Source organism: Mauremys mutica, chromosome 16 (genome assembly GCF_020497125.1).
Source record: "Mauremys mutica isolate MM-2020 ecotype Southern chromosome 16, ASM2049712v1, whole genome shotgun sequence".
Taxonomy (NCBI): domain Eukaryota; kingdom Metazoa; phylum Chordata; order Testudines; family Geoemydidae; genus Mauremys; species Mauremys mutica.
In genome coordinates, this window is record NC_059087.1 from 16205144 (window position 1) to 16232093 (window position 26950).

At 40.8% G+C, this 26950-nt stretch overlaps 1 protein-coding gene across 4 annotated transcripts in view; it reads right to left on the minus strand.

Moving 5' to 3' along the window:
- Positions 1-26152, minus strand: part of ZDHHC8 (zinc finger DHHC-type palmitoyltransferase 8) — a 227146-nt gene extending 200994 nt beyond the window's left edge. The window contains exon 1 of one of the 4 annotated variants that reach the window (XM_044990115.1): positions 25920-26134. In XM_044990115.1, coding sequence (XP_044846050.1) covers positions 25920-26023 — 104 coding nt within the window. In that variant the 5' untranslated portion in view covers positions 26024-26134. Of the gene's footprint in view, positions 1-25919 lie in introns of all 4 variants that reach the window. The other 3 variants (XM_044990110.1, XM_044990114.1, XM_044990112.1) reach the window with 3 other exon arrangements.
- Positions 26153-26950: the final 798 nt, after the last annotated feature.

Here is a 26950-nt window from a genome sequence, read left to right on the forward strand (position 1 = left end):
CAGAAATAAGCTTTGGAAGTTGAGATTTAAATATTGATGCTCCTGTGTGGCTAAGCCTCACCCACACACTAGGTCTCACTCTCTCCCTTTCAGTACTTGTGAGGCAATTGCTCATTACAGGCTGGTGCTTTTAAAACAGCTCTAAAATGAAAGCAGAGCCTTGTTTTCTGTTCTCGTGACTCCATTCAGTAAATGGTAGCCCTGATGCTATGAAATGAGTCACATGAAACATGACACCAGGCAGCATTCCCTCCTTACAATGCATGATTCAAATAGTCATTTTGCTGCTGACACTGAAAGGGCCTTATGTTTTTATTAATTGTTAAAAAACAATTTTCCTCCTTATCCATCCTGTTATCCTAATGGCAATTATACTATCCCTGCGTCAGTCAAAATAACACAGCCTTTCCCACTGTGAGCCCTCCTCTCCCCACTAGTAGCAAATACTGTCAGGGCAGTATGCACTGAAGTTCTCAAACTCTTACCATGGAGTCAATGCAGCATTCAATGGGGACCCCCCCCCCAAAAAAAACCCAAAAAACCCTACACTATATTTCCCTGAGGTTAGCAGAAACAACCAGGCTTTTAAAATGGTGAATGCGGCTCCAGACTAAACGCAGTTGGAGTTTTGAGGTTAAGAGCTAGACATCCAGCCAACACTGGCAGAGGACTCCATTTATATATTATTTAGATTTTCAGAAATGCATTACCACAGGTGAGGGTCTTTACAAAAGGGCTTGCAGGCATCAGACCACACTTCAGATTTCCAGGGTTGCCGCACCACCTTTGATGAGGTTACCATGAAGTACTAGGTTTAGTCAGATGGAGTTTGTCTACAAACGAGAACTAATGCAAGCTTGTGTTCTGTGCTCTAGTACAATTGCTAATTTAGGCACCCATCAGGCCAAAAAAAATAAATAAATAAGAGAAATCATGCAAGAACTTCTATAAATAAAAGATGTCCACAGTGGAGTCACAACTGAAAAGTTTCCGGAATTTCAAAACCAAAACAAGCCATCACTATTGCAGTCACATTAAAAAACTGTTCTGAAGAGCACTTAAGTTTCTCATACCAAAAATAGCCTCCCTTCAAAGCACCAAGTTGTACAACCACCAAAACTTGAGAGAGAGGTAAGTAACTTTATGGCAATTACCATGAGCGTAAAAACCAGACAGACCACAGATATAGAGAAACATTTAAACGTTACCCAAGTCACAGAGGGTAACAAAAGACATGCCATTTGGAGCAGAATCTTCCAGTTTTATGGCTCTACATTTAATGAGTGTTTTTTGCCCGTTAAATTAGCTACAGAAATTATATCAAAGTAGAGATTCCATATTTTTAGTGTTTCTTGTGAAAAAATGCTACAGTACATTGATATTATCCTAACCCAACATCAAGAGAGAATAAGCTATTTATGATAGCATTACCAGAAGGAATCGGTTTCTCATTTTTTCTAAATGAGAACAAGCAGGCAGAAGAGATGCAATTGATGTTCTAAAGCTGAGAATCTGAATATCTACTTTGAAAGAAAAGAAATTAAATGACATAATTAAGAGTCCAAATAAATTTACAACAGTGCAGAAGTACAGCTAAGAATTTAAATGCACATGCATTAAACAATTCAAAAAAAGTTATGGTATCTATAACAACGATGACTTGCCCCTGCCACCAGCCGTATCAATGATTCATGATGCCTCATTCACAATATTGTCAACCTCCAGCGTTCAAAAATCATGAGCCAAACCTTTAAAAAGTAACATTTTAATGAAGAATAGATTTGGGACTATATTTGCCTTCAAGTTTGTGTGTCTTAAAAAAGCCTCTAGTTCTCATGTTTGAAATAAATGCTTAAAAATGTGACATACCTTTTTAAATGGGAAAACTGAGGTTCTTACATAATCACAGAACTCAAGAAGCTGGAGTTTTAAGTAAAAACACCCCCACAAGTATTACTAGACTAACAATACAGTCATGAGAGTTGGCCAAACAACATTCACTAATAACAGGGAGATAAGAAGAGAAATGGAGCAGTTTACTAAGAATTAAGGTGCTTTACATACATAGACGTAACAGTCCAGCTCCCTAATTTTTTCTCCAACATACAATGAATCTTTCAAAAAGGAGAGCACCTCCAATGTCCTATCTGTAAGTACCACAGAAGACAGCCTGGAAGACCATCTTTCCAAACAATTTCAGCAGAACAAGCCTGTTGTATGCAATACCATGAAAATATTTCCCAGGTAAAGACAAACTTCCCAGGACACACTTCCTGCATCTTCCCCTCCTCCCAGTCTGATTGCAGTGGAGGAGAATACAACGCTCTGGCTTGGCAGTTCATAGCCCTGGCACCTCTGGGTTATGAAAGTAATAAAATTGCTTGAGCCCCGACACCTCTTTAATTATAAATTTAGCTCTGCCTATATATAAGGGTCTACTATAGAAACACTAACTAACGATACATAATTTATATGGAGCATCTCTCAGTCTGAAGCATTATCAACTTCCAAATCTCCCTCCATTCCCCCCACCACACACACACACACACACAGAGATTAATCCTGAACTCTCTCAATCACCACTTCCTCCTTATAAATTCTCCTTTGGGCAGCAATCACACCTTAAAATTTTAGGTAAAAAGCAGCTGTTTGGGTTTTTTTGTTTTTGAGGGGGGAGGGGAACACATTAAGTGGGGAATTAATGAAATCTGACTTACGCTATGTAATTTTAGCGCCCTCGTAGCCAAGATGGAGTCTGCTCTGCAGGCAGCTCTGGCCAAGAGAAGGCGCGCGCAGGAAGGCAGCAGGAGAAATCCCTTCCACCCCAGGGGCACCTGTTCCAAACCCCCCAGAGTGAACACACCCACCCACAGGAAAAGTACAATGGATATAACAAAGGGAGATATTTATTTACAGAGGGATGAGAGGAGAAATACAACAAGGGGAAATATAGGGGGAGCAGTAAAACAGGGCTGCATCCAAACCAAGGCCCCACGGACCCAGCAGTAGCACAGTCTGGAAGGGCAGACACTGAGCAACGCGTCTGCACACAGAGTTCAGGAGGCCTGAGCAAAGTTCCAGTCCAGTGATGAGTCTTGGGAGCTCCTGGTTGTCTTCGGCGCCAGTGAACTTTCCCCCAACAGATCCCTCCCCTCCGGTGCCCTCGTCTGCCGCTCGCTGCGGAGCCCCACAGAGCGACCACCTCCCCACTGAACTAGCTACAGCCTCCCTCCTTATTCCCAGTGCAGAGTCACCAGCCCCAGTACTCACAGCTCCACACAGCTCTAGGCAGGTGTGATCCTTGGTCCAGCTCCGGCCTGTCCTTCTCGGGCGATTCCTCCCTGGCACAGGGCTCCTCCTGGCTCCTGTCCTGGGGTGTCCCCGATCGGCCCTGTCCTCCTCAGGCAGGTTCTCCCTGCTTCACTTTTCCAGGGCCTGCCGACTGCCTCTCCCCCTCCCTGGAGTTCCAGTGGCCCCCCCCTGGAGTTTCCCTCCTTTTTTCTTACTCTCTCCCTCCACCCTGAGAAAAAGATTTAAAAGGGCCATGCTCTCTAAACCCCAAAGGGATTACAGCTATAAACATTTACAACCTAAGGCCTCGATCCTCCAAGCTGCTCTGCATGGGTTGACCTCGGCACCCAGGTCTACCCACACCTTCCAAGATTGAGGATTTAGCTAGAGAGTCACTACTGTAGTTCAGTTTGAGAGAACAGGAGTTATGTATTTTCAAAGGCGCAGGGTTACAGCTCCAGTAGTCATTTTAACTTTGAGTTACCGGACTTTGGTACATCTAAATTCCATATCATGACAGTGTATTCATGTAAAAACTGTTCAAGGAACAATAAAAAAAGAAAGCAGGTCCAGCATGTGAGGAAGCAGTAGTTTACAAACTTGACACTCATAGACCTCAAAGACAAAGGGGAGAAAAATCCTCCAAGAGCAGCCGATCGGATTTAGATCATCCTGAAAGTGCTCATAAGATCTGTAATGATGATTTACAGACACTTCCACTTCCTTCCATGATCTTTGCCAAAAACCTGTTAAAAAGTTACACAGAAAGCTGTTTTGCCTTGCACATTTTTTAAAATTCAACTAAAGCAGTTTGCTTTAAAATCATTTAAATTAATTTGGCTTTTACATCATTCATGAAAGAGGGCAGAGCAAAAACCAAAACCTAGAATGTCTTTTGAAGACGACTTACATTTGAAAAGCTTTTTGACATGTCACTTACTGTGCACGGAACTCCTTCAGAAACAAACAAGGCATGTTGTTGACAATAAATGAACAACAAGTAAAACCAGAAATTTTGCTGTATTTATACTGCAGCAGTTCGTGTGGTAATAAGGAGTGGTATCGTATGTTTATTAACATGCTTTAGTTAATCATTTCCTGTCCCTTTGGCAATCTGCTGAGATTTTTCTAAATGCTATTTTATTGTATAAATAAAATAAATTTAAAATCAACCCCACAAACTGGATACACTTGCAACCTACAAATGATCTCCTCAGGCAAGTATAATTGGGGTAGTCGGGGCTGTTCTATTTCCCTGTAAAGTCCAAGGAGAGATTCCCTCGGACTACAATAGGTATGTTATGAGGTTCTTGGTACGGGGGTGGAAGATAAACATGGCAAGGGTAATGAGGATGAATGGGTGCACTGGTCCTTGAATAATGTTCCCCACTACCAAATGCATTTGGGCACAAACTCGTGGCTAATTCACAGTTGTGATCCCACTTGTCACTTGTGTTTAAATTTATCTGTTTCTCCTTCCTAGGACTCTTGATATGAGCAAAAATTCAAAGATGTACTAAAATGTACTAAAATTCTAAGCTTGTACTGTAAATGCACAGTTTATCAGCTGCAATCTATAAAGGACTGGTGCCTGGATTTACCATGGGTTTGGGACATAAATGATTTGCATTGCTGGAGAGAGGACAAGTAGCCCGAATATTGCTGTTCTAGATGTGGTACACATCACTGTGAAGTTACAAAATCTGAAAGCAGTAAACTGAAAATAAAGCTAAACTTTCCTTATGTGCACAGACACCAGCCATTTTGTTCTCAAATTTGCTGCAGCTTGTTAAAGAGGACACACACACAGTGCTTTCTTGTTGAGTTTCCTTTACTTCTTGTTGTTTCCCTTAGACTAAAGTCTTTTAGATATTAAACACGCTTGCACTTTGTGTGTGGGAAAACAAACAGCAGGGCATTCAGAAAATCTCTGTGCTGATTCACTGCCTATTCCTTCAAGAAGTTATTTCCAGAAAGCTAGAGAAGACATAGTAAAACTAGACGGCTTTGAACTCCATTTATCAAAAACCTTACAGTTTCCTTCAGGGCAGATGAAACATAAGCAGTGAGGAGAGAAAGCTAAATCTGTATGCAGAGCATTAATAGACAGTTTAAAAATTCACTGCAGACCTACTGACTCTTGCCAGCTCCTGCTTTCTAAAGATGTATCCCTTCAAGGCTATTGTGCCACGGAGCAACAACTGGTAGGGCAAATTATTTTGTGCATGTGTCACTCTTGACATAGACTGCTTCTAATAGCCTTGAAGGTGCCACAGGCACACCCAAGTTTGGAGGAGGCAAAGGTTTTATAAACACAGAAGCCTAGAAAAGACACTGGACTCAAAAATCAGGCTATCCCCCACTATACAGTCTTTTCCATAGTTTAGGCATATTTTTGGTTCTCTTACCTTTTTTTGATTTGCTAAACGAGAAATGCCTTTTCTCATTTCCTAAGTAGACTGTTTCTACAGTACATCTGTTCCTCACCTTTTCTTAAGCAGTTGGAATAGCACCAACCTTGACAGCCTCACTGTCACGAACAAAATTTTATTCGCTGCAAGCATGTAGGACACAGTGCATCACTTCTGTAAGCATGGTGCTGATTAATGTGTTCAGAAAAGGGATCTCCAGAATTAGTAACTTCATAGACATCTGATCTCTACACATTTTACATCCACAAAAACCACATTCCTGTTTTATAGTTTATCAAGAAAGGGTTGCCTTCTAGAGCCTTTCTGGGGTTAGGTCCATAATAGGTTTACATTAGGGAACTTTGACATGAGAAAATATCAACTATTTGCAAAATATGTTTGAAGAAGTTGTGTATAGTCTGTCCTGCTGAAACTACATGATAATTTGTAAATAGAGAAAATTAAGTAAGATGGAGAAAAAACAAATCCATGAGTGATAGGAAGACAAAACAATGAAATTACACACACATACAAGCTACAAACCACTAACGCCTTGTACACACACAAAAACTGTACTAATTTAACTACCTACATTTAGAACCTGTTGATTAAATCGGTGCTATGCCCCTGTATAGACACTAAAATTGATTTAAGAGCTCCTTATATCATCAATTTGGCTTGAATTGGTAAGAAACAAAGGCACAGAGAACTCAGCTGCTACTGGCATCCCAAAGCTGCCCAAGCCTGCGTGCTGCTAGCCTGTTTACTGCAATGGTAACAGCTGAACTCGCTGCAGAGTAGCATGGGGAAGACAGTGGCAGAAACAAGGCTGCCACCTCTAGAAAAAGAGGAGAGAGGAGTGCAGCGTCTCTCTCATGAAAGCTCCATTGAGATAACTCAACAGGAAAAAGAGACATCCCTGTTCAGATAAATAGACTGCTCTGTATGGCCCCTCCCACCTAGCCCAAGAAATGAAAAGCAGACGTCAAACCTACCTCTGTTTGTTCTACCTTTACCCAAGCACGGGGCACTGATAGGACGTGGACTGTGTAACCAGAATGTCATACAACCCTTCTCTGAATTTATTCCCTGAACTTTTCATTGCTTTACTTGTATAAGAATAGAAAATAAAAGTAAATACTTTTGTCTTAGCTTTGTGCTATTTTTTAAAATGGGGAAGAAAGGCAAGAGGGGAGTGGGGGGGGGGGGGAAGAGGGGTCGATTAGGTCTGAGGGAAAGGAAAAAAACACCATTGCAAGGAATAATGCATATACACACTTACCTGAGCTCCCATTCCCTTCACCTACAGGCTCATCTGCGCTTGTCTGGCAGACTTGGATAGACTCCTATGGAGTTTCAAACAAGTCCTGGCTCACCGCGTGGTTTGAATCCCCAGCCATATCTCCCCTCCACCCCTGGTCATAGCAAGGGTCTTCATCTCAGGCCCTTTTGAGGTATCCACAGTCACTGGCAAAGTGCCGGTGGGGTCATTACCCAGTGTGGAATGCAGTTCATTGTAAAAGGAACCATTCTGCAGAGCAGCACCAGATTTCTTGTCCCCTCCCTCACTTCATGGTAAGCCTGGCATAACTCCTTCACTTTCACATGGCACTGCTGCTGATCCCTGCCGTGTCCCTTTGCCAGCATCTCCCCTGCAATCTACTTGTAGAGGTCAATGTTCCTGCAGCTGGTCTGCAGCCTGCTTGCATATCCTCTTCTCTCCACAGCCCAAGGAGATCCAATACTTCTCACCTGCTCCAGGCAGGAGTGCCTCTAGTAGCTCTCTCTCTGCGTGGAGCAGGCAAGGTCCCTTTGGCAGTCAGATACACACAACACATGTGAGGAAAAGGCACTTCATAAAAAACACAGGGATTTTAAAGGGGAAGGTGGCTTCCATCTTTATGACCCATGGACAATGGAGTTAAAAACTGACCAGAGAAATCACTGTCACAGGACAGGGTCATTGTGAGACAGCTGCTGGAGGAGTGTTAGAGTCCACACAGGTGATGCATAGTCTGCATTCACAATGTGTCAACCTAAGTAGGTCAACCATAGCTCTGCTTCATTTGGAGAGGGGTTTTACTCCATCACTGTAACAGGATGCTTATGTCAGCTGCAGACACATGCATAACTCAGTGGACACCAGTGAACTTACATTGACCTAGATTTGTAGCACAGACCAGACCTCAGGCTAAACTGACATAAGGGATTCAAGGCAATTTAAGTGTTCACATAAGAGGTTTGCACTGATTTAACAACATTAGTTTCTGAATTGAAGTAATTCAATTGTTGCAATTCTTGTGTGTAGACAAGGCATAAGCAAGTTCTCTACCCTACAAGGATGTTTTTCCTGAAACTTTACATACAATTAAAGAAGATTTTTGCCAGTATTGGTGAGTCAGGGAAGATAAAAGTTTGCACATACTTGAGAGTCAAACTAGGAGCACGGTAGCCTAGTTGTAGGTTGGTCCACACACAGCCCGGTTTAGTCATCTTGTCAGTGCTTCTAACAATGCATTATCTTCTCTTGCAGTTTATCCTCTAGGGTTCAACCCCTTATAAAAAGCATAGCAATTTTCTCAGTGGTCTCCCACTCAAGTTGACCAGGCCCAATCCTGCTTTACTTATGTGAGTCAACAAGATCTCATCCCAAGATGGTATGGCCTACAGTGGTGAGAGACACAGGAATGCTGGTTCGAGACAGATTGTAGGTCAGAGTTACAAAAGATTCTCTCTCAGGTGGGAGAGGTCAGTAGCCACTGACTGCAGCAGCTATTGTTACAATGGGAAAAGAAAGCTTGCTTGTTCAACCTATGGTAAAATAGTCCTGGTGCAATACATGGAGTTAAACTTTTCACCTGGGTCCTTTGAATAAGTACCTTGTTTCCGTTTGAGATCTTAGCTCTTTTCAGAGCGTAACTTACCAATGGTTTGTACCTAATGACTGTTCTTGCACAGTATTTAATGGATTGTTTCACCTGCTTTGAAAAGGGAACTGCAAGCTCTTTGATAAAGAGAACCTAAAAGGGGCACCAGCTTTGCCACTAAAGCTGCTCCAAAATACTTGTTTCTACATCTTTTGCTGAAATGCTATTTTGTAACTTACCATTAATATTTGGTGAAGAATAAATAAATATCCCTAGACCTCCCACTACACAAGGATCCTTGCTAATGCCATAAGAGCTCTACATATGGAAGTAACAAGTAAAGACAGATCCCTGCCCACAACAGTTTACAGTCTGACATTCTGACCCAGCAGCTGGTTCTAGGCAGGCACAGATGTCGATCTACTTGATTCCAGTTGCAGGATCAGGGCTGAAACCAAACAATAGACAGGGGATGGTGGAGAATGCATGGGAAGGATGAAAGTAAGTGAAAGATAATGAGATGTTTGTGTCCATGTATTTTAAATTACTTTTACCTTGTTTGATGGGACAGATTTGGGGAAAGGGACAAAAGCAGAGGTGTCAACATGTGTCCAGCTCATGAAGCATAACACCTTCACTCGCAGTAGGATGGGCCAGAATACCAGTCCTTTGCATGAAATTAACACTAGAACTAATTCTTACAGTGAAGACTCGTGAAGTCTGAGAATAAGCTAAATAAGGTTTAGGATTTCACATCCCCGATTCCTACAGAAAAAAGTAACATTTCTATAGGAACCGGGGTGTACATTATTCTCATTACTTGGATATACATGGCCTATGCTAAGTTATCAATAACACCTGATCTCATTACCTCTCCTCCCACCCTCCAAACACAACCCAGCCGCTACTGGGGATCCCAGTATGTAGCGATATAAAATCCAGCTAAGAGAACTGTTCTTCCTTTATCAGAAATGAATTGTAAATCAAATACAACGGACTGGGGAAAAGGATCATAATTTTGCTGTTCTTGAACCACAGATCTTATGATTAAATCTGTCCCACTAGCCCTGTAATACAATGCAAGAAACATAATTTGGCATGGAAAATTAACCAGTCTAGAATGATATAAATGAATGTTTAATAACTACAGTGTTAGAACATAAAATATTTAAAGGTAACTGGTGAAATTTTGATACAGGCATCTCCCCATTCATACGTCCATGTAGATTTACACATTAAAATCAAAACACACAGATGCATCATAGCAGAAAGATGTACTAACGGCCCTCTTGTTTGGCCTCTGGCATACAGTGAATGGGTGCAGACCAGAGGTCAGAGCCTTTGGAAGAAAGTCTCTCATAGCAGCATCTTGGCCAGGACTCTATGCATCAGCTGTACAAAAAGCCTGGCAGTGACACACATTTGTGCATTAATAGACTACTAAAGTAGACGGCAATCACAGAAGGAATAAAAGTTTAGGTGAATTATTTTTTATTTTAACTTTTGAGTTAAAGTTGGATTAAGTGACTTGCCTGAGATCAGACAGGAATCAAACCCAGATCCTGTGAAGGTCAGTGATTGAATCAAAAGACTGTCCTTCTCTAGAAATGCTTCATCTAGACTGTCTTCTTGCTGACTCAGAATTATTCCCTATGATTACATTTGCAGTTATGGTGTATAAGTGCTAAGCATTATTACTGAAACTGCTAATTAGTGCCAAGGATGATGCTGGTTTAAACACCTGTCCCCTGGGAACTGGACTGCAACCACAATTCATTTCACAGCCAATGAAAAGAGGTGATAATGACTCATTCATTACTGACCTAGACTAGCTAGATGACCCAACACTTTCAGAGGAATTTAAAAGCCTCCCCTGAAAGTCATCTGTATCCACACTAATCAACCTATCTGAATGCATAAGAACCATATCAGCACACTGAAATGTGGCTCTTTGAAAAAGATGTCATAACCAGCTGCTTCACCATTTTAAAAGATGACCATTATACACACACCACAGAGTCCCTGTAATTGAGATATCCCATGGGATGTCTTATCTTCCTGTTTAGGTAGCTGTCCTGATTAACACCTCAGTCCTGCACCGGCAGATCCCTGCGCTCACACACTCCCATTTAAATCAGCAAGGCTCCATGCAGGTACATGCTGGAATCTGCTTGGGTGAAGCTCACTGCAGGACAGAGGCTTAGACATGAAATAAAAACATACAAGTAGAAAGGGTTCAGTGCAGTCTATCTTCTTCAGTTCATGTGTTAGGAATGCAGTGCAGAGTTTCCCACTTGTTTAAAATTGGCATTTGTACCCACTGGCAGTAACTAAATGAACCTGCTTGGAAGAATCTGTAGACAGCAGTCATTGACATTCACCTGTCAAACACCATGCCCTAGCTGGGACACATCCTAGCAAAACGTGAAGAACATTGTATTTAAAAGAAACCAAAACTTCCTCCATACTTATGTGCAGAAGCATTCAGCATCAGCACGTTAAGTGTGAAAACTTTTTTCCCCCAGGGCTAGATTTATAAGGGTACGTCTACACAGCAAATAAAAACCTGCAGCTGGCCTATGTCAGCCAATTCGAGCTTGCGGGGCTCAGGCTGCAGGGTTGTTTCATTGCTGTGTACACTTCCAGGCTTAGGCTAGAGCCCAAACTCGAGGACCCTCCCACCTCACAGGGTCCTAAAGCCTGGGTGTGGGCTGGAGCCCAGAAGGCTACACAGCAATGAAACAGCCCCGCAGCCAGAGCCAGACGGCATGGGTCAGCTGCAGGCATCTTAACTGCTGTGTAGACATAGCCTAAGGCTTTGGCTACACTTGCACTTCAAAGCGCTGCCACGGCAGCGCTTTGAAGCGCTAAGTGTAGTCAAAGCGCCAGCGCTGGGAGAGAGCTCTCCCAGCGCTGTCCGTACTCCACCTCCCTGTGGGGAATAACGTACAGCGCTGGGAGCTTTACGTTTGCAAGTGTAGCCAAGGCCTAAGTGTGCTCAGTACTTACAGCAGGGGCCAGATTCTCAACAGAACTCTGACCCAGCAGCTCCAATTGTCACTTATTTAGGTGCCTAAATGGGTGTGGCTGGATGCTGAACGTTTCTAACAAAATCTGGTGCTTGAAGTACAGTTTCTGGTACCTCTGTATGTCTGTAGCTGGAGTGCAACATTTAGGTCAGGTCTACACTAGAGTTAGGTCGACGTAAGGCAGCTGGGTAAAAATATTTACCATACCTTTCCCTATTTTATTGTACAAAGTCATATCATTGCAAAATATTTTACCCTGGATGAGGGACAACATTCCATAAACCACATACCATAGACACAGGCATATTAGAAATAGATTTTGTAAAACTGGCTATATGGGGTTGTCAAGAGTGCTGAGAGTAATAAGGCATCTTTGACAAGCATAGGTGTCAGGATGAAAACTGGAATAACTGCTCAATAAAACTCTCTCAAACAACGTTTTGTATTTTGCCTTCTCTAGGATCACACTGTAAAAAATCCACAAGGACTAAACTAATAGCAAAATATTCTCTCTTGAATAATTGATTATTTTTTAATATAGACCCTAAACACAAATGTGATTGCTTAAATTGTTCTTCTATAAAGCCCATCAAAAACTTAGTCTCCTGTGGGTTTTTTAAATTAAATTGTTATTTACATTCCCTCTTTCGTGTCCTTGTCAAATAATTTATGTAATGTTTATATCAGAACAGGTGAAGTACATTGAGTATAGGGAAAGTTTTGATTTAATAAGCATTTAATTTTTTTTTTTTAAGGAAGAGTTTGTTTTGAACAATGTGATGCTTAAAATGGACAAGTTTGGCTAGTTACTACTTCCCCATCAACCCTGTCTGCTGGCTGTCAGAGGCAGGCCTGGTTTTGGAAAACCCCTCCTTTTTTCAGCAAATTCAACTTAAAGTTGTATGGGATTACTTTCATTTTATATATAGAACCTCACTTCTAATTTAATTTTGCTCAAAATTTTGCATGTTTGTCTTTCTCTTAAAAAATAATGTTTTACACTAGCACGAACACTCCCAGATCTATGATGATCCAGTAGTGGTGGGTCTCAGTGGTCAATCCTAGTTTGTTGTCAGCAGCGCACTGAGTTGCCTCAACATTTTATCAAAATATCATATTCTGTTGTCTTATTATTTAGCTCCTCAGAGGCCAGTAATACTGAAGTGTAGTACATTAACCAATTGAACTGCATATGCAAATTGAGTACATTCTAACTGGCTGTGATGGCTTCGACTTGTTCACTGCCTGCGTGGTGCAGAAAAGGTTGCATACGGAACCCCCTACAAGGTATACAATGTCCAAGTGGTGTAAGGCACCAGACTCCAGGTTTTGTCTTCCCCTCTACTGAGCAGTCAGGTGTCCGTATGGAGTCATGGGTTCAAATCCCACTTTTAACACAAATAAGGCCACTGCTTCCCTGCAGGCTGAATATGTAGAGACAGTGAACCAAATGGGGTCAGATAAGACACTGAGGGTAGGTCTATACTTACCGCGCGGGTCGACGCGGAGAGTTCGACTTCTCGGAGTTCGAACTATCGTGTCTAATCAAGACGCGATAGTTCGAACTCCCCACGCGCTCCGGTCGACTCCGGAACTCCACCACCGCGAACGGCGGTGGCGGAGTCGACCTTGGAGCCGCGGACTTTGATCCCGCGGCATCTGGACAGGTGAGTAGCCCGAACTAAGGTACTTCGACTTCAGCTACGCTATTCGCTATTCGCGTAGCTGAAGTCGCGTACCTTAGTTCGACACCCCCCCCCCCCTTAGTGTAGACCAGGCCTGAGATGGCAGATTCTTCTGTTCCCCATGGAAGGAAGGCCTGACAACAACAGTATTACCAACCCCAGGTGGGTTCTTTTGTTTGCTTGTTTTAAAAACACCAAAATACAAGATTAAAAATAAGCTTTAGATTCTTGGCTTCTGGGTTTTAACCTTGTAAGATACACTCAGGTCAGACTTCTGAACTTGTCTCTCCAACCATAAGGGTGTGCAACTCTTCAATGAAAGCAGAGATTCTCACATAAATGACTATCTCCAGGAGCTGGGGCTTTAAGAGGAAAAAAAAATCATTAAGTCTCATGGGATTTGCAATAAAGTGTCAAGAAGATGGCAACAGTAATCTTTGCAAGAGGTGGCTCTGCACACTACTGAGTGTACAGGCAGCACCATTCTGCTCTCATACTGCAGAACAGCAGCATCCTTGCTGACTTTTTCCCCAGGCTGCCTGAGTGGATTGGGCGGGGGAGAAAGAGAGAGACCAACCCTGATCCTTAATCTTACACCAGTCTGTTAAAAAAAGCACTCGTCTCAGGTTATTTTGCAAGGGTTTATCAGCAATGAGATAACAGTAAAAATAAATAAGTAGTTTACTCTCATCTGCAACAGCAGGCGACTCATTGCAGCAGATTTGATGTGACGTGTACAATATCTAGAGCCTGTAGCAGCAGACAAGCTCAGCACACTAAACTTACACCCTGCTCTGTAAGAAAATGTTGGAACTGGATGTTCTAGAGTTTAATTGCATATACTACATTAAACGCTCTCCCCAAAGTGAAATCAGAGCCTTAAACAACCAAAATGAGAATAATCCAACTCTAGTTTTGTTCTCACTATACATATGGCCAGGGACTGTTTCATGGTATGTAGCCTCTTAATTCACAGTGGCTTTCTTGCATAGATTATCTACAGATCTAAACCAGGAGACAGGCTTTTTTCATTTGCCTGAACAGCAAACTGCCTCAATAACTTATTTGAAACAATCCTGAACATAAACAAATGTGTGACCAAAACAGACCGAAACCGCTTAAAGTATTGTTATTTCACAAGGTATCAGTAACTTTTCCCTAAATTGTCAAGTCTTGATAATTCTGTAGCAAAATGCAGTTAACTCCTACTACATAGAAAGGAGCAGTTAATTCAAAGCCATTTCCAAATGGAGGAAGATGCTCCTACTTTGAAAATAATCAAGTGCGCACCACCTTGTGAATTGCAATTCAGATTGTTCTGGCATGTGTGGAAGAGGCTTGTCTAGTGAAGTGCATGATAAGGGAATTAATCCTTAGCACTGAAATGTTAAGTACTAAAACAAAGGAAGGTTATTTTTACTGGGAAGTGTTTGGAAAAAAAAACACTATTAGACCAAGGGCATGACTACACTGAAAAATTAAGTCGACATACAGCCACCACAGTGATTAATTCAATTTTTAATGTCCACACTATGTTCCTTCCGTCGGTGGCGCGCATCCTAACCAAGAGCACTTACACTGATTTAACTGGCATTGTGGGTCACTGACAGATGGAGCCCTGCTGCCAGGGCTCTCCTTCATACCCCCTCCCCTCTATCCCACACTACGGGTCTGGATAGCAACAGGTGATGTAAGCAATGCAGTGTATACAGACACTGCTTTGAACTAACTACAATGACTTAAGCACTTCATCTCTCATGGAGGTGAAGTTATTAAGTCGGTGTAGTGGGCAACTTACATTGGCCAAAGTGACATTTTAGTGTAGACAGTAACAGGTATGGTAAAATAATTAATAAGTTTCTGTATAAAGCAGCTGTTCTCACACTAATGTACAGTGATTTAGCCTTAGAACTTCTGAGAGACTCTCCTACTATCTCCAGTATGATTCAGGCCATTGGGAAGCCTCAGAACATAAGAGTAAATCTCAAATAGTTAATAATGATTTCACATTTGGAATCTATTAACAAAATAAAGTATTTACTATTTAGCTATGATTGAAAGTAACCAAGATAATTCCTAAATTGAATTAATACAAGTTTTATTTGATATCTGCAGCCAGTACACATGATGAGATAAAGGGTAGCATTCCCAGTGATATCTACACTAGATGTGTACATTAACATCCAGCTATAAATAAGTAGTTTACGCCCCAATAATTGTTACCTTAGTCTAGGCATATTTTACTTGCAGTAGGAGGAGAGCAATCTGGGGCTAATGAAATATTCCATCTGGACACATATTGCAAACTGAAGATTTATGTAACATGCATGATGCTGTTGTCTAGTCATATGAGTTGATTTTTATTATCACCAAGTCAGATGTTCGCAAAAATGTCTTTCCCATTGCTAAGTGGGTTTCCTTTTAATTGGAAGCAGGCTATCTGTACTGTGTCAAACTATTACATGCTTTATTACCATATGGATTGTAAGGTTTTTTGGCAGAGGTGGATAAAATGTCAATGTATCTTTATTCATAATTATATATTCTCTGGTGACTAAATTCACCAAATGGGTTTTTTCTTCGTGTAATTTAAGATACCTATTGAGAGTGTAATAACTCCACTTGTCTAACCTTAGATCAATTTCACCTGGCATTGCTTGATGGGGAGGGAAAAATATAAAAACAGACACCGGAGCAGTGACACCAAAGTTTTGCTGCATCACTACTACTTCACTCCCCATGTTCAGCTCCAAGAGTCTTGCAGCAATGTAATGCTACCTTTCAACTTTTAAGGCCTTTTTTTACATGAGAAAGTGTTCAACATAATCCAATATGTGAATTCAAACAGATATATAGGACAGATACGGCATTACATGGACACTTTTTTCATCAAATCACTTGGGAAAAGGGTATAAGTTACACTGAAAAGCCACTCAATGTTCACACAAGGACATAACCGTAAAACTAGCAACTGTTCCATGTAGACAAACCTTAAGACGGTTGGGACCTAGCAATTCTGAATTAGTTAAAATTTTTAAGAATTATTTTGTTTTGAATGAGCAACCCTTGTAGTTTACTTTATCCAGAGACCAAAGGAGCTTGTTCCCAGGCTGTTTATAAATAGAAACAATCTCTATGAAAATGTTCAAAGGGAGCATGCCCAGCATAGTTTTCAAACATGGACTGTAAGTCAACTAATATTCCATAAAAGACCCTAAGCCAAAAAATGTCTTTGGTATAACCAAGTACAGACACTAGAGGCTTACACTCATCTAATTCAGACAGCACTGTGTTTTACTCTCTATTTCTGTATGCCTCAAGATTCCTAATCTCTGTTCATTAAGAAAATTAAAGGAACTTGCTACTGGCATAAATTGCACATGTTGGTCAGCCACAGCTGCAGTCAACATGCAGAGATAACTTTCATAAGATTAGCTATTTTGACTTTTCAAACTAGATTAGCATTCCAATACCACAGTGAGGATTGCATTAAAAATAGCTACTGAAAGGAGATTAATATAGTCTCTTCTCAGTCCACATGCATCTCTTGGTGGTAGAGAAGAGAAAAACAACACTTAAAATAAGAGGGCACACAGGAAATAGTCTTGTCAAGTAACTAGGTTCTACAAATGATGGAAGACCTAATCTGCGTAATTAGGAAGACTGACTCTGCTTCTTAAAGGGTTTGTGTACTAAGAAAAAATAATGAATTAACTAAAGGTGTGAATGTAATGTGGACATTTATTCAGAATTAAAGTAGCCTTAATTCAGTTTAGCTTAATACATTTCCAAAGGTCACTTTAATTCTGAATAGGAGCATCCAAACAAGGGTTTGATGAGGTTTATATAGTTTAAAAGTGAATTTGGATCAGTGTTCTTGAGTGTTCCCATGTCTTCACAGAAAATTTACAGGCAAGTTGTGTGAAAAAGCTAGGATGTATATTTAAAGCATAATAGCTATTCCACATCAATGTCTGTGTAGATAGTCTCTTATTCCATACTAATAGAGCCTTTTTGCAGTTTAGCTTAATAGCTATTCTATATTAGCTAGTCTGAATTTTTCCCCTGTGTGAACAAGCCTCTACTGTGACACACTGGACAAATCACCATTGTGCCTCAAACTCTCTACCTATAAAATGGGGATAATATTGATTACACAGTTTATGGCTGAAAAGTACCATGTTAAGTGTTAGCTATTTGTTACTGTCAATTAAGAATTTAAACATGTGTGCTGCCTACTGCCTTCAACTGTGGATAAAACTTTCACCTTTAGAGGCCCTAATGTTTTGTCTGTTTCCCTCTTAGTCCACAAGAGCATATAAACACTGATCATAGACTTTGTTCATTATTGCACGTGAATGGATTTCTGCTCCTCAAAAAGAAAACCAAGCATGCTAGATCCGTTGGACTGCACATGAGTAAGAGCCATAGATTCCATGGGAACTGGCTATAATAAAACCATGTTATAGTCCATTATAAAATCACCTTTCACACTCTAGGTAAATGGACTTTACCACTGAGATAGCCTGGATTTGTGTCTCACATGACAAGTGCTGGCTAGTGTCATCTTATAGAACCTATAAACCCACAATAAAACTGCCACTATTTTGCCTTTTTAAAAGGGCACGTCTTTGGGTTGATACAAATAAACATATGTCCGAGACACTGGCACGCCTTAAAATTTACACCTTGATTATTTCCATCTGAAAGACCTTACCGTTTCCAGAGTCATTCCATTTATCTTCCCAACTGGAAGGCAATCTCTCTCTCACTCATGAAAAAGAAAAGAAAAACAAACCTGCCACCAAAGAGGCTTTCAGAATATAAGAGATTAAAAGCTCTTATAATACATTTGCAGATGCACATGATTCAGTATCATCTCAGGCTAGAACTTTTAGTAATTATGCCGGAGAGTTAATTTCAAGTTCAACGTCATATTAAGCAAGAATCCTTTTGGGTTTAAGATTTTTTTATTTTTAATATAGTGCTTATCTACACAGGAAGTTGCACCATTTTAACGGAAAGGTGTTATTTTACACCAGTTTAGTTAACTTGGTGCAGCATTAGCTGTGGATACTCTTACATTAATTTAAACCAGGTTTATAGTCGTTTAGCTTGCATCGCTAAATTCACAGTTGCAAGCTGTACTGCTATGGCCAGTTTTAACCCGATACAAGTGCCCACACAGTAGTTTGCACCAGTTTAACTAAATTTTGTATATCACACCTTTTGTTAAACTAGCGCAACTTGTGGTGCAGATAAATCCATTTTACAAGTATGAGACTGCTTTCAACTAGTTTTCAACTACGTAGAACATTTTTACAAATGCATTTTGATGGCAACTGAAATCTCACTCTGCATGCCTGCAGGGTCAGAGTAACTCAGGTGAATGTTACCGGTCCCTCCCTCTGTAGCTCATCTGCAGAGGAGGATCTTATGCCCTCACCCCCACAGCTGGAGAATCGGACTCTTTAGCTCAAGTGGTAGAGATGCATGTTTTTAGCTCTGGAGAAAAGGCAACTCAGGCCTAATTTTTAGGCCCAGATCACACCCAAGCGCACCCAACCGGAGAGGATCTAGTTGTTTTCTGATCTGAGCCAGTGTTAGCATGACTCTCCTCTTGGTTGCGGGGTCACCAGGGCAGCTGGTGAGTCCCCTGTTCCTGCTGTTTTCTGCTGTGCACACTGCAAAGTGAGAGGTGCCAAGACACCTTGGTGCACTCACTCCACAGCACAGCAAGCTGCATCTATAGTAGGGATTTGTCTGGCACAGCTTCAACAGGCAGGGATGTGTGGTTTTTTCAGGAAAAGATATTTGGGCTCGGAGTCAGAATTTTAAGTCAATGTTGTAAATTAAAAAAAAGGGAGGAAATACTGGAAAACTCTTGCTAGAGAATTTTATACTCTTTAGAAAGATTTATGATCTTCTAAAAAGACAATGCCATTACACAAATAAAGCTAACCTGGGTGTGGCAGAAGCTAGCTTCTGGAAATTAACAATATTCAGACAAGAAAGGAATGCGAGGACATTCCTGTTAAACTTCTTGGTTTAAAGTAAGCAATGGAGGACAGAGGATAGGAAACGGTCATTATTTAGTATCTGTTTACTGATTTTGAAGTAACAGAGGTGCCAGAAAATTTACTTGGAAGGAGATTGGAGACGGTCTTCATTGCAAAAAGAGATGTGTGTTTTTCATCTAGATAGTGATCACAACTTAAAATTTCACTGGAAACACAGAACAGATAGCTGTATTGAGGTAAAAACTAATAGAGGTTAACCCTATGCCCCCTAACCAGCATCTGCATCTACTACATTAATTGAGAGGTTTTCATATAAAAATCTTAATGGAGACAAGGTAACTGTCTCAATGTAAGAACACTTTTTGTAGTGAAGACATGGTTCAAAGATCAGATCTAACAACTAAACCTCCATACTGCTCTACAAGGTCCTTGCCATGGAGGCGTTATCTTCATTAGGAAAAGGTGTTTTAAGATGTTAGCATCTTAGTGTAAATAAGGCAAGTTGTAGTTAATGTGTGTTAACTGATCACGGTAAACTCTAAACTCCCCCTTGAGCAGCTAGCATGTTACAATTACAACGACCTTGACTACACTCAGACGAACACGTTAGCTAACTTTAGGAAAACAGTGTTAGCCATGTTTAATACGTGTAGATATGGCCTGAATGTGAATGCTAGAATTCAGCTCTCAAGCCAGTAAACTAAGCAGCTTAAACATTTAGCTAATTTTATTCCAGTCAGCATCCTTGATGCTTTCTTAAGAAGGTGCAGAAAACAGTGTGCTCAAGACTAATGATTGATGAGCTCTGTTTGGGTGAGGCAGTTGCAATTTTGAAGTTAAAGCTAATAGCTAACTTGCTCATAGCAACAGCAATTCTTCAAGGGTGGTGGAAAAAGACCCACACATTTAGAAGTGGGCCTGTTAACTACACCTGTCTATTCCCATCAAAACAGCATCCCTCCATTTTTTAATCACTGTACTACAGAAACATTTGTATTTGACTATTCATGAAGTGCTAACCAGGTGGGAGGCACCACATGTACATTTAGAGGACACATTCTCTTGGTCTCAAGGAGTTCACAATCCAGTGCAGACAGGCAAAACAGTTCTGAGGTCGTTAGCACACAGGGTGCCAGGATCTTGGGGTTTTTTTCCAGAAAGAAAGTGTGTGGTATGAGGAAGGAAAGGAGTTAATCAAGCATCAGATAACCAACATCAGATGTCCTCTTAGGGGTACAGAGGTAGCAGGGGACTACCATTTTTTATTTTTAGATTTGTAAAATGTGTCTTGTGTCTCAAACAGCTATCATCTTTTCCAACAAAGAAGAAAGATGACACAAAAAGCTTGGATAAGGAACTTCCACCCGTGCTGCAGTAAATCTGGAACTTTCAGCACCAAAACCACAGGCTGCTACCAAGTGAGCTAAAGGAGAGCTAATACCCAAGAACTCCTTTTAGCTGCACCTAACAAGCTTTTGGGCAGAGGCCAATCCACTAGAGGGAGACATAACTACACACTAAGCCAGTATTTACATCCTCCACCATCCTCTAGAAATTGTCAGAGCTGAGTGAAGTTTTTCATTTCAAAACATCTTAAACCATGTTTTCAGTCAAATGAAAATTTGTGAAAGATTTGTTCAAAATTGTATTTTCCCCTTCCCATTTTGCCAGTGGGAGAGGGAGGAAAACCAAATCAAATTTTCACAATACATTTTTAGAAAACAATTGAAGTTTTCTGCAAAAAGCAATTACTAGGTTTTGACCAGACAGGCTATCAGACCAGCGGGAGAAGTGAATTTCACAAGAGGACTTTTCACTGAGAACATTAAGCCACTAGTTCGTTTAACCACCCTAAGCAGATTTTAGAGGTAGTGAACTCCTCATTTTAACAGTGTTTCCCTCCATCTCTAACTCAGATGGTCACTATTTTCTTTTCACTCCTACTGTGACCCAATCTTCAAATTTCTCTCTCCTTGCATCCCCATTAGTCTAAGTCTATTTTCTCTGGGATGGTCCTGTAAAAAAAAAAAAAAAAGAGTGAGCCACAGATTGCAGCCCCAGAATGTCTGCTGCATACACCTATGAGTACATTCCATTTATTTCCTCTCTATAAAAACCAAGCTGAAGTTTTATCTTTTACATTTATTGAATGAGTTTCCACTTTTTGAATCTTCTCTTTACTAAAAGTTCTCCCATTTTATTACCCTTGTTTAAACCCCAATATACAAGTTTTACTGCAGAAGGGACCCATGATCTCAGTGCCACCATTTCTGCAACGTCTTTCTATTAAGGTTCACGTTCCTGCCATGATTTAAAAGGTGTTTGAGTCACAGAATGTTCCTAGAACCAGGATTACACAAGGTGCCACAAGGACTCCTCATTCCATTTCAGTAAGTGGCACCACCAGAAATTTCTGATGTTTACTATTCAGTGTGAGAACTCAAAGCTTTTCCTAATTTCTCTGCACTTACATGTATTGCCACACTATTTTGTTTAAGACCCTGCACTCCTAGCATATTGGGCTACCTGCAATTCTGATTATCAAAGCTACCAGACTAAAAATCCACAAGTTCAAATCATTCAGTACTAAAAACTGCAATAAGTGGCAAAAATAAGATTGGTTATCTTCCTCTTTTCATTCTGTTCACTACAGAATCACATTTCACTGTATGCAGTTGTGCATTTACAGCACATACACTTTGGTAAAGTATAAAACCCTTAATTGTATAACTGCAATTATGCAATTTAAAATACATAAAGGGGTGAGAGTTCATGGCAAAAGTCTGGTTCTTTGGATGAACATCCCCATGTTTACATCGTGATAGTCTGTGATCAGAGGCATAAAACCCCCATCTTTCATGAAAGAAGTTAAGAAAAATATTGTATTCTGTTGATTAACAAATTTAACTCTTCTCAAAAGAGCCAAAGGGGGGGGGGGGCGGGGGACGACACACACACACACACACACACTCCCCTACATGTCTTGGTGAAAAAGTAGTAGTGAAAAAAATCCATAATGGAATTTGCCTGAATTAAAGCATAAGAGTACAATTGATTAGCAGCACCATGGAATAACGCTAATGCCAATGTCTATGTAGTGTGTATTTTAAATGTTCTATGATTTAGCAAAGTTTTTAGACAGAAGCTAAAAATAAAAATTTAATTAGTAAAAAGCTTAGACTGGCCTTCATTTTTTAAATGTAAAGAGCTCTTCATGTGGAGGAAGACATTTACTAATGACATAAGGCTTAAACTTGCAAGCACTTAGACACCTGAGTGGTCTCATTCACATTCTCAGCACTTTTTAATAAGAGTAAAGTTACTCTCAAGTGTTTTCAGTATTCTCTGTATAGTAGTTCAGTAAGTGGCTTGGAAGTGATAGATGGCTAGGTAAAGTATTCTCATGTTTAACCAAAGTCAGATTATCTTAATTATTAGATTCCCAACATAAGGAAGATTAAGATCCTGATTAGAATGTCCTACATTTTCCAAATGCAAATAGATGGACATCATACCAGAAGGACTAAAGGTAAAAAATCCATTACAATCTACATATCACACAGACTATGCTGAGAGATTGTGCCACACACTCTCAAAGAAACTCTGAAACCACCTGATCAACATCCTATACAGCGAACAGGGAAAGATTAAGACTGAACTCTCAAAACTGCATACTCTCATGAAAAAAAAACCTTCCACACAAACTTCCTCATGGATAGACTTTACAAAAACTACACAAGCCATTTACAACACAAACTTTGCTTTTCTACAAAAGAAAATCCATCAACTACAGATTTATATGTTAACTTGGTGTAATACACAAGAACATTTGCTTTCTGACCTCAGTCAGTCAGTCTTGCCAGGGCACCGAAGTTCATGTCACAGGAATATCTGCCTTAAGAATTGGAAGTTTTAAATAAGGAAATAGTGAAGTGTTGATAAAATCTTAAAACTGGACCCTTCCAGCTGACGCACATTCATGTTACGATTGTCATAAATCCAATTCAATCCTGCTAAGGTTTAGCCATTTAGGACCAGTTCCTCAGCTGGTGTAAATCAGAGCTCCACTAAAGTCAATGGAGAAGAAGATCTGGTTCACAATCCCAGCCTTGCAGAGATGCTGCCAAGATCTGTAGAACAAGCTACTAAGGTGAAGAGAGAGAGTTGTTGGAGAAGCCAAACATGGACTCTACCTTCACTTATCCAATGCAAGTCAAAAAACTTGTTTGTATTCCAATAAAAATATTGATTGAAAAGCTAGTGAAAGATGGAAAACCAATTATTTAACTGACCTTGTTTGTGCACGTGCTGGTCTGACAAATGACAAATCTACGGCCCTGTCCAGTCACACCTACTTGCTACTCCATGAAGTCTTGATTTATAAGAACAGCAGGCAAGGGTGTTCTGGGACTAGAACTATGCTCAGAAAAAGCAAAGTGCATTGGAAGCCTGATAACAACTGTAACAATTATGTGGTTGTATTTTTTTAAGTTGTTGCTGGCTTGGTTCAAGCTGCAGTATGGTGAGGGCCTAAAAATCATTTATCTGAATGGACTTGTTCAATAATAATAGAAATAACTAGACTTAGATGTATACAATAGAGTAAAGGTGACTTTAAAAACAACTTATTCTCTTATAATGGAAAAATAAGGATACTTCCCTCTTAGCACAAATAGATGCTACGAGACTGTATATATTAAATACATTATAGTAAGCTTGATTGAGGAAGACTTTTAGTCATTGACTGTTCGTAGCACTATGTTCCAAGTCTCTTATTCGACCCAATAAATATATACTCATACTTCCAAAGCAATGGTCATATCCCTTTGTATACACATCTGTTGCTTATGATATTGTGAAACATTATGGTAGTACCAAGAGATCATTTAAGTTGCAAGCATACTTTGCGCAAAAGTCACAGTAAGCTTTCTTCCCCCGAACCCTCAATAATTAGAACTGAACATCACAGAGACTATTAGTATGTAAGGTACAAGGGCATGGAACCATGAAGACTTCTTAAAAGCCACGCAATGTCAGTCTGAAATATCTGAACCAAATCTTACACATAAAACAACCTTTGTCTATGTCGGTCTGTGTACAATCAGCTATAATTAGATACTCAAATGATGAATGGCAGGCCTGTAAAGCTTGCAGCAATTCTTAGAGTGCCAGTCACAAGGAAGGACAGTATTAAAGCTGGCAATTTCTTCTAACTGAAAGCACTAATAAAAATAAAGAAAGTTATGGTCAAAGGCATTTGTGCCAGTGTCAAAAGCTCCTTCTATAATACAATATAACCAACATTTGTATCTTATTCTGAAATTCTTAATATTACTCAAAGGCTAATGAACACCCTAAACTGCTGGTACAGTACAGTATTGAAAATCATATTACAGCCAATCCAGATAGCAGACACAAGCGTATACTCCCAACATTAAACGGCAATCTGCAGTGCTGAGTTTTCCTGGGATCAATTTAAAATTCAACCATGATAAAATATCATACATACAAAGTTTCAAAATAAAGCAATGAAGTATGAATCTTCTAGTTCATATCCATGTAAGAAGCTTTTCATTTCTAGAAGAGAGGGAATATGCATCGAAGCACATTTCAATCAACTACAACAACCCCATAAAGACAGTTTGGAACACACACACTTGAATTAAGTTATTGACACCTCTTCTATAGGAAAAAAAAAACCTTTGCAAGCAAACTCCAGTATTTCAAGCAAAAATAGGGTTAAACAGTCTCTAACTCAATTTAACATAAAGAGAGGGGAGAGAGAGCTAGAGCAGGACACGACTCACATATTAATATGACTACTGGAGAGCTGCAAGCCAGTGTCTTCCGAGCCAGAGCATAATTTTGCATCTAATGGGGGGAGGGGAGAAGAAATGAGCAAAAGAAAGAAAGATTTGCCGGGGATGGGGGGGGGGGGGGCAGAAACAACACAAACCAAAACCTAAGTCTGTATATCAGATTCTGAAGCTTCAGAGACAGTTATGTAAAAAGATACATCAATTATTGGGGGAGGGGGGGTTCTTCTGAGATGCTGATAAAGAAAACCAACCAACCAAAAAAACAAAAACAAAACACCAAAGAGAAAACAAAAAACCAGAAACCCATGAGATTTTCAATACAAAAAGGCCACTTCTCTCCCCCACTTCTCTCCCCCAGACTTTGGCCAGATTTAATTTCTAATGGCACAAGACCATTTTACCTCTGCAGATAGATTTCTCTCACACACACAAATTGACTCTATTTGCATATAAGGGGGGAGAGGATGATAGTTAATTGGCGCCTTTGGTGTGCACAGGCAGCAGCTGCCAGAGTCTGAGAGCGCCACCATTTCATGGCAAATAAACCCCCTAACAGTCAGACACATTTTTATGCTTGGGAAACAGAACAAACCTCTGCAGACAGAAGCCAGGGAGGGATAGCAAAAGGCGTGGGGAGAGCAGGAGCAGCAGCAGCGTCAGGGGCCTTGAGGAGCTGTCAAGCCACGAACCCCCCCAGCAACCCAGACAGTGGCAGCCCAACCCCAGCCAAACTGCCCCCCCGCAGCCAGAGTCACCCAGTCCAGACCCTCCACAGAGAGAAGCCCGGCTTTACTTACGTGAAAACAAAAAATAAAGTAGTCGAACCCACTAGTAAGGCAGCTGCAGTGGAGACAGGGATGTATTTAGTGGGTTTAAACCTCTTTCCAGTGCTGCTGGGCATCCTGTAGGTAACACATCACTATGTATTCCAACCCAAGAGGCACCAGGGAGGGAGGGAAGGGAGGGAGAGAGAGATGCGAGGACCCGGCGAGGCAGGGAGAGGGGGAAAGAAGGGACGAGACAGAGAGAAAGGGAGTGAGAAAGAGGGATTGAGAACAGCTGACCTCCAGCACAGGAAATCCCACCCACACAGGCCAGCCCACTCAGCTGATGTCAACGAGCCCCTTAAGGTAGAACTGCGCTGAGACAGAGCGAGCGCCCGCTCCACGCAGCATTAAGCCACGCAGGACCACAGACACTTAGCGTACAAACACGAACAGTCAAAACTGCGGTGCAAATAGAGGCAGCACAATGCACAAGCTTTATGCTCTGCACAATAGAGGCTACAGACAAGCCACGAACGGGCTGTGGACAAATACAAGCAGGCATCCAGCTACGGATTAAAAACACCACATACGCAAATTCCTACCACGCCCCTCCCTAACGTCCTAGCGAATTGATAATTGTTCTACAGAATTTTTTAACCCCTCCTTTAGAATTCAGTAGACACCTATATTCCTGCTATAGGGATGGAGAGGCTTTTTGAACCAATGTGGAAAGGGTCGATTTAACTATTTCTAGAGACCCCTATTGGTTTAAATTCTATGGGACTTTTTCATGACATTCAAAAGTGAGTCAGTTATCAGATTGCACAACACAATCCAGACTTGCATATCACATACTATTGCCTCGGTACTGTGAGCTGCTGCTCATGGACAAGCCTCTGAACTCAGCAGGGCTCTGCCTAGAGGGGTCCTTCTGTGCCAAACAGTTTGCAGGATTAGGGCCCGTAAGGAAGACCACCAGCACCACAGACCCAAGTTTGATTGACTATTAAACCAGGAATCATGGTCTTCAGCATTCAAACAACTGCTAGGTTCTGCTAATT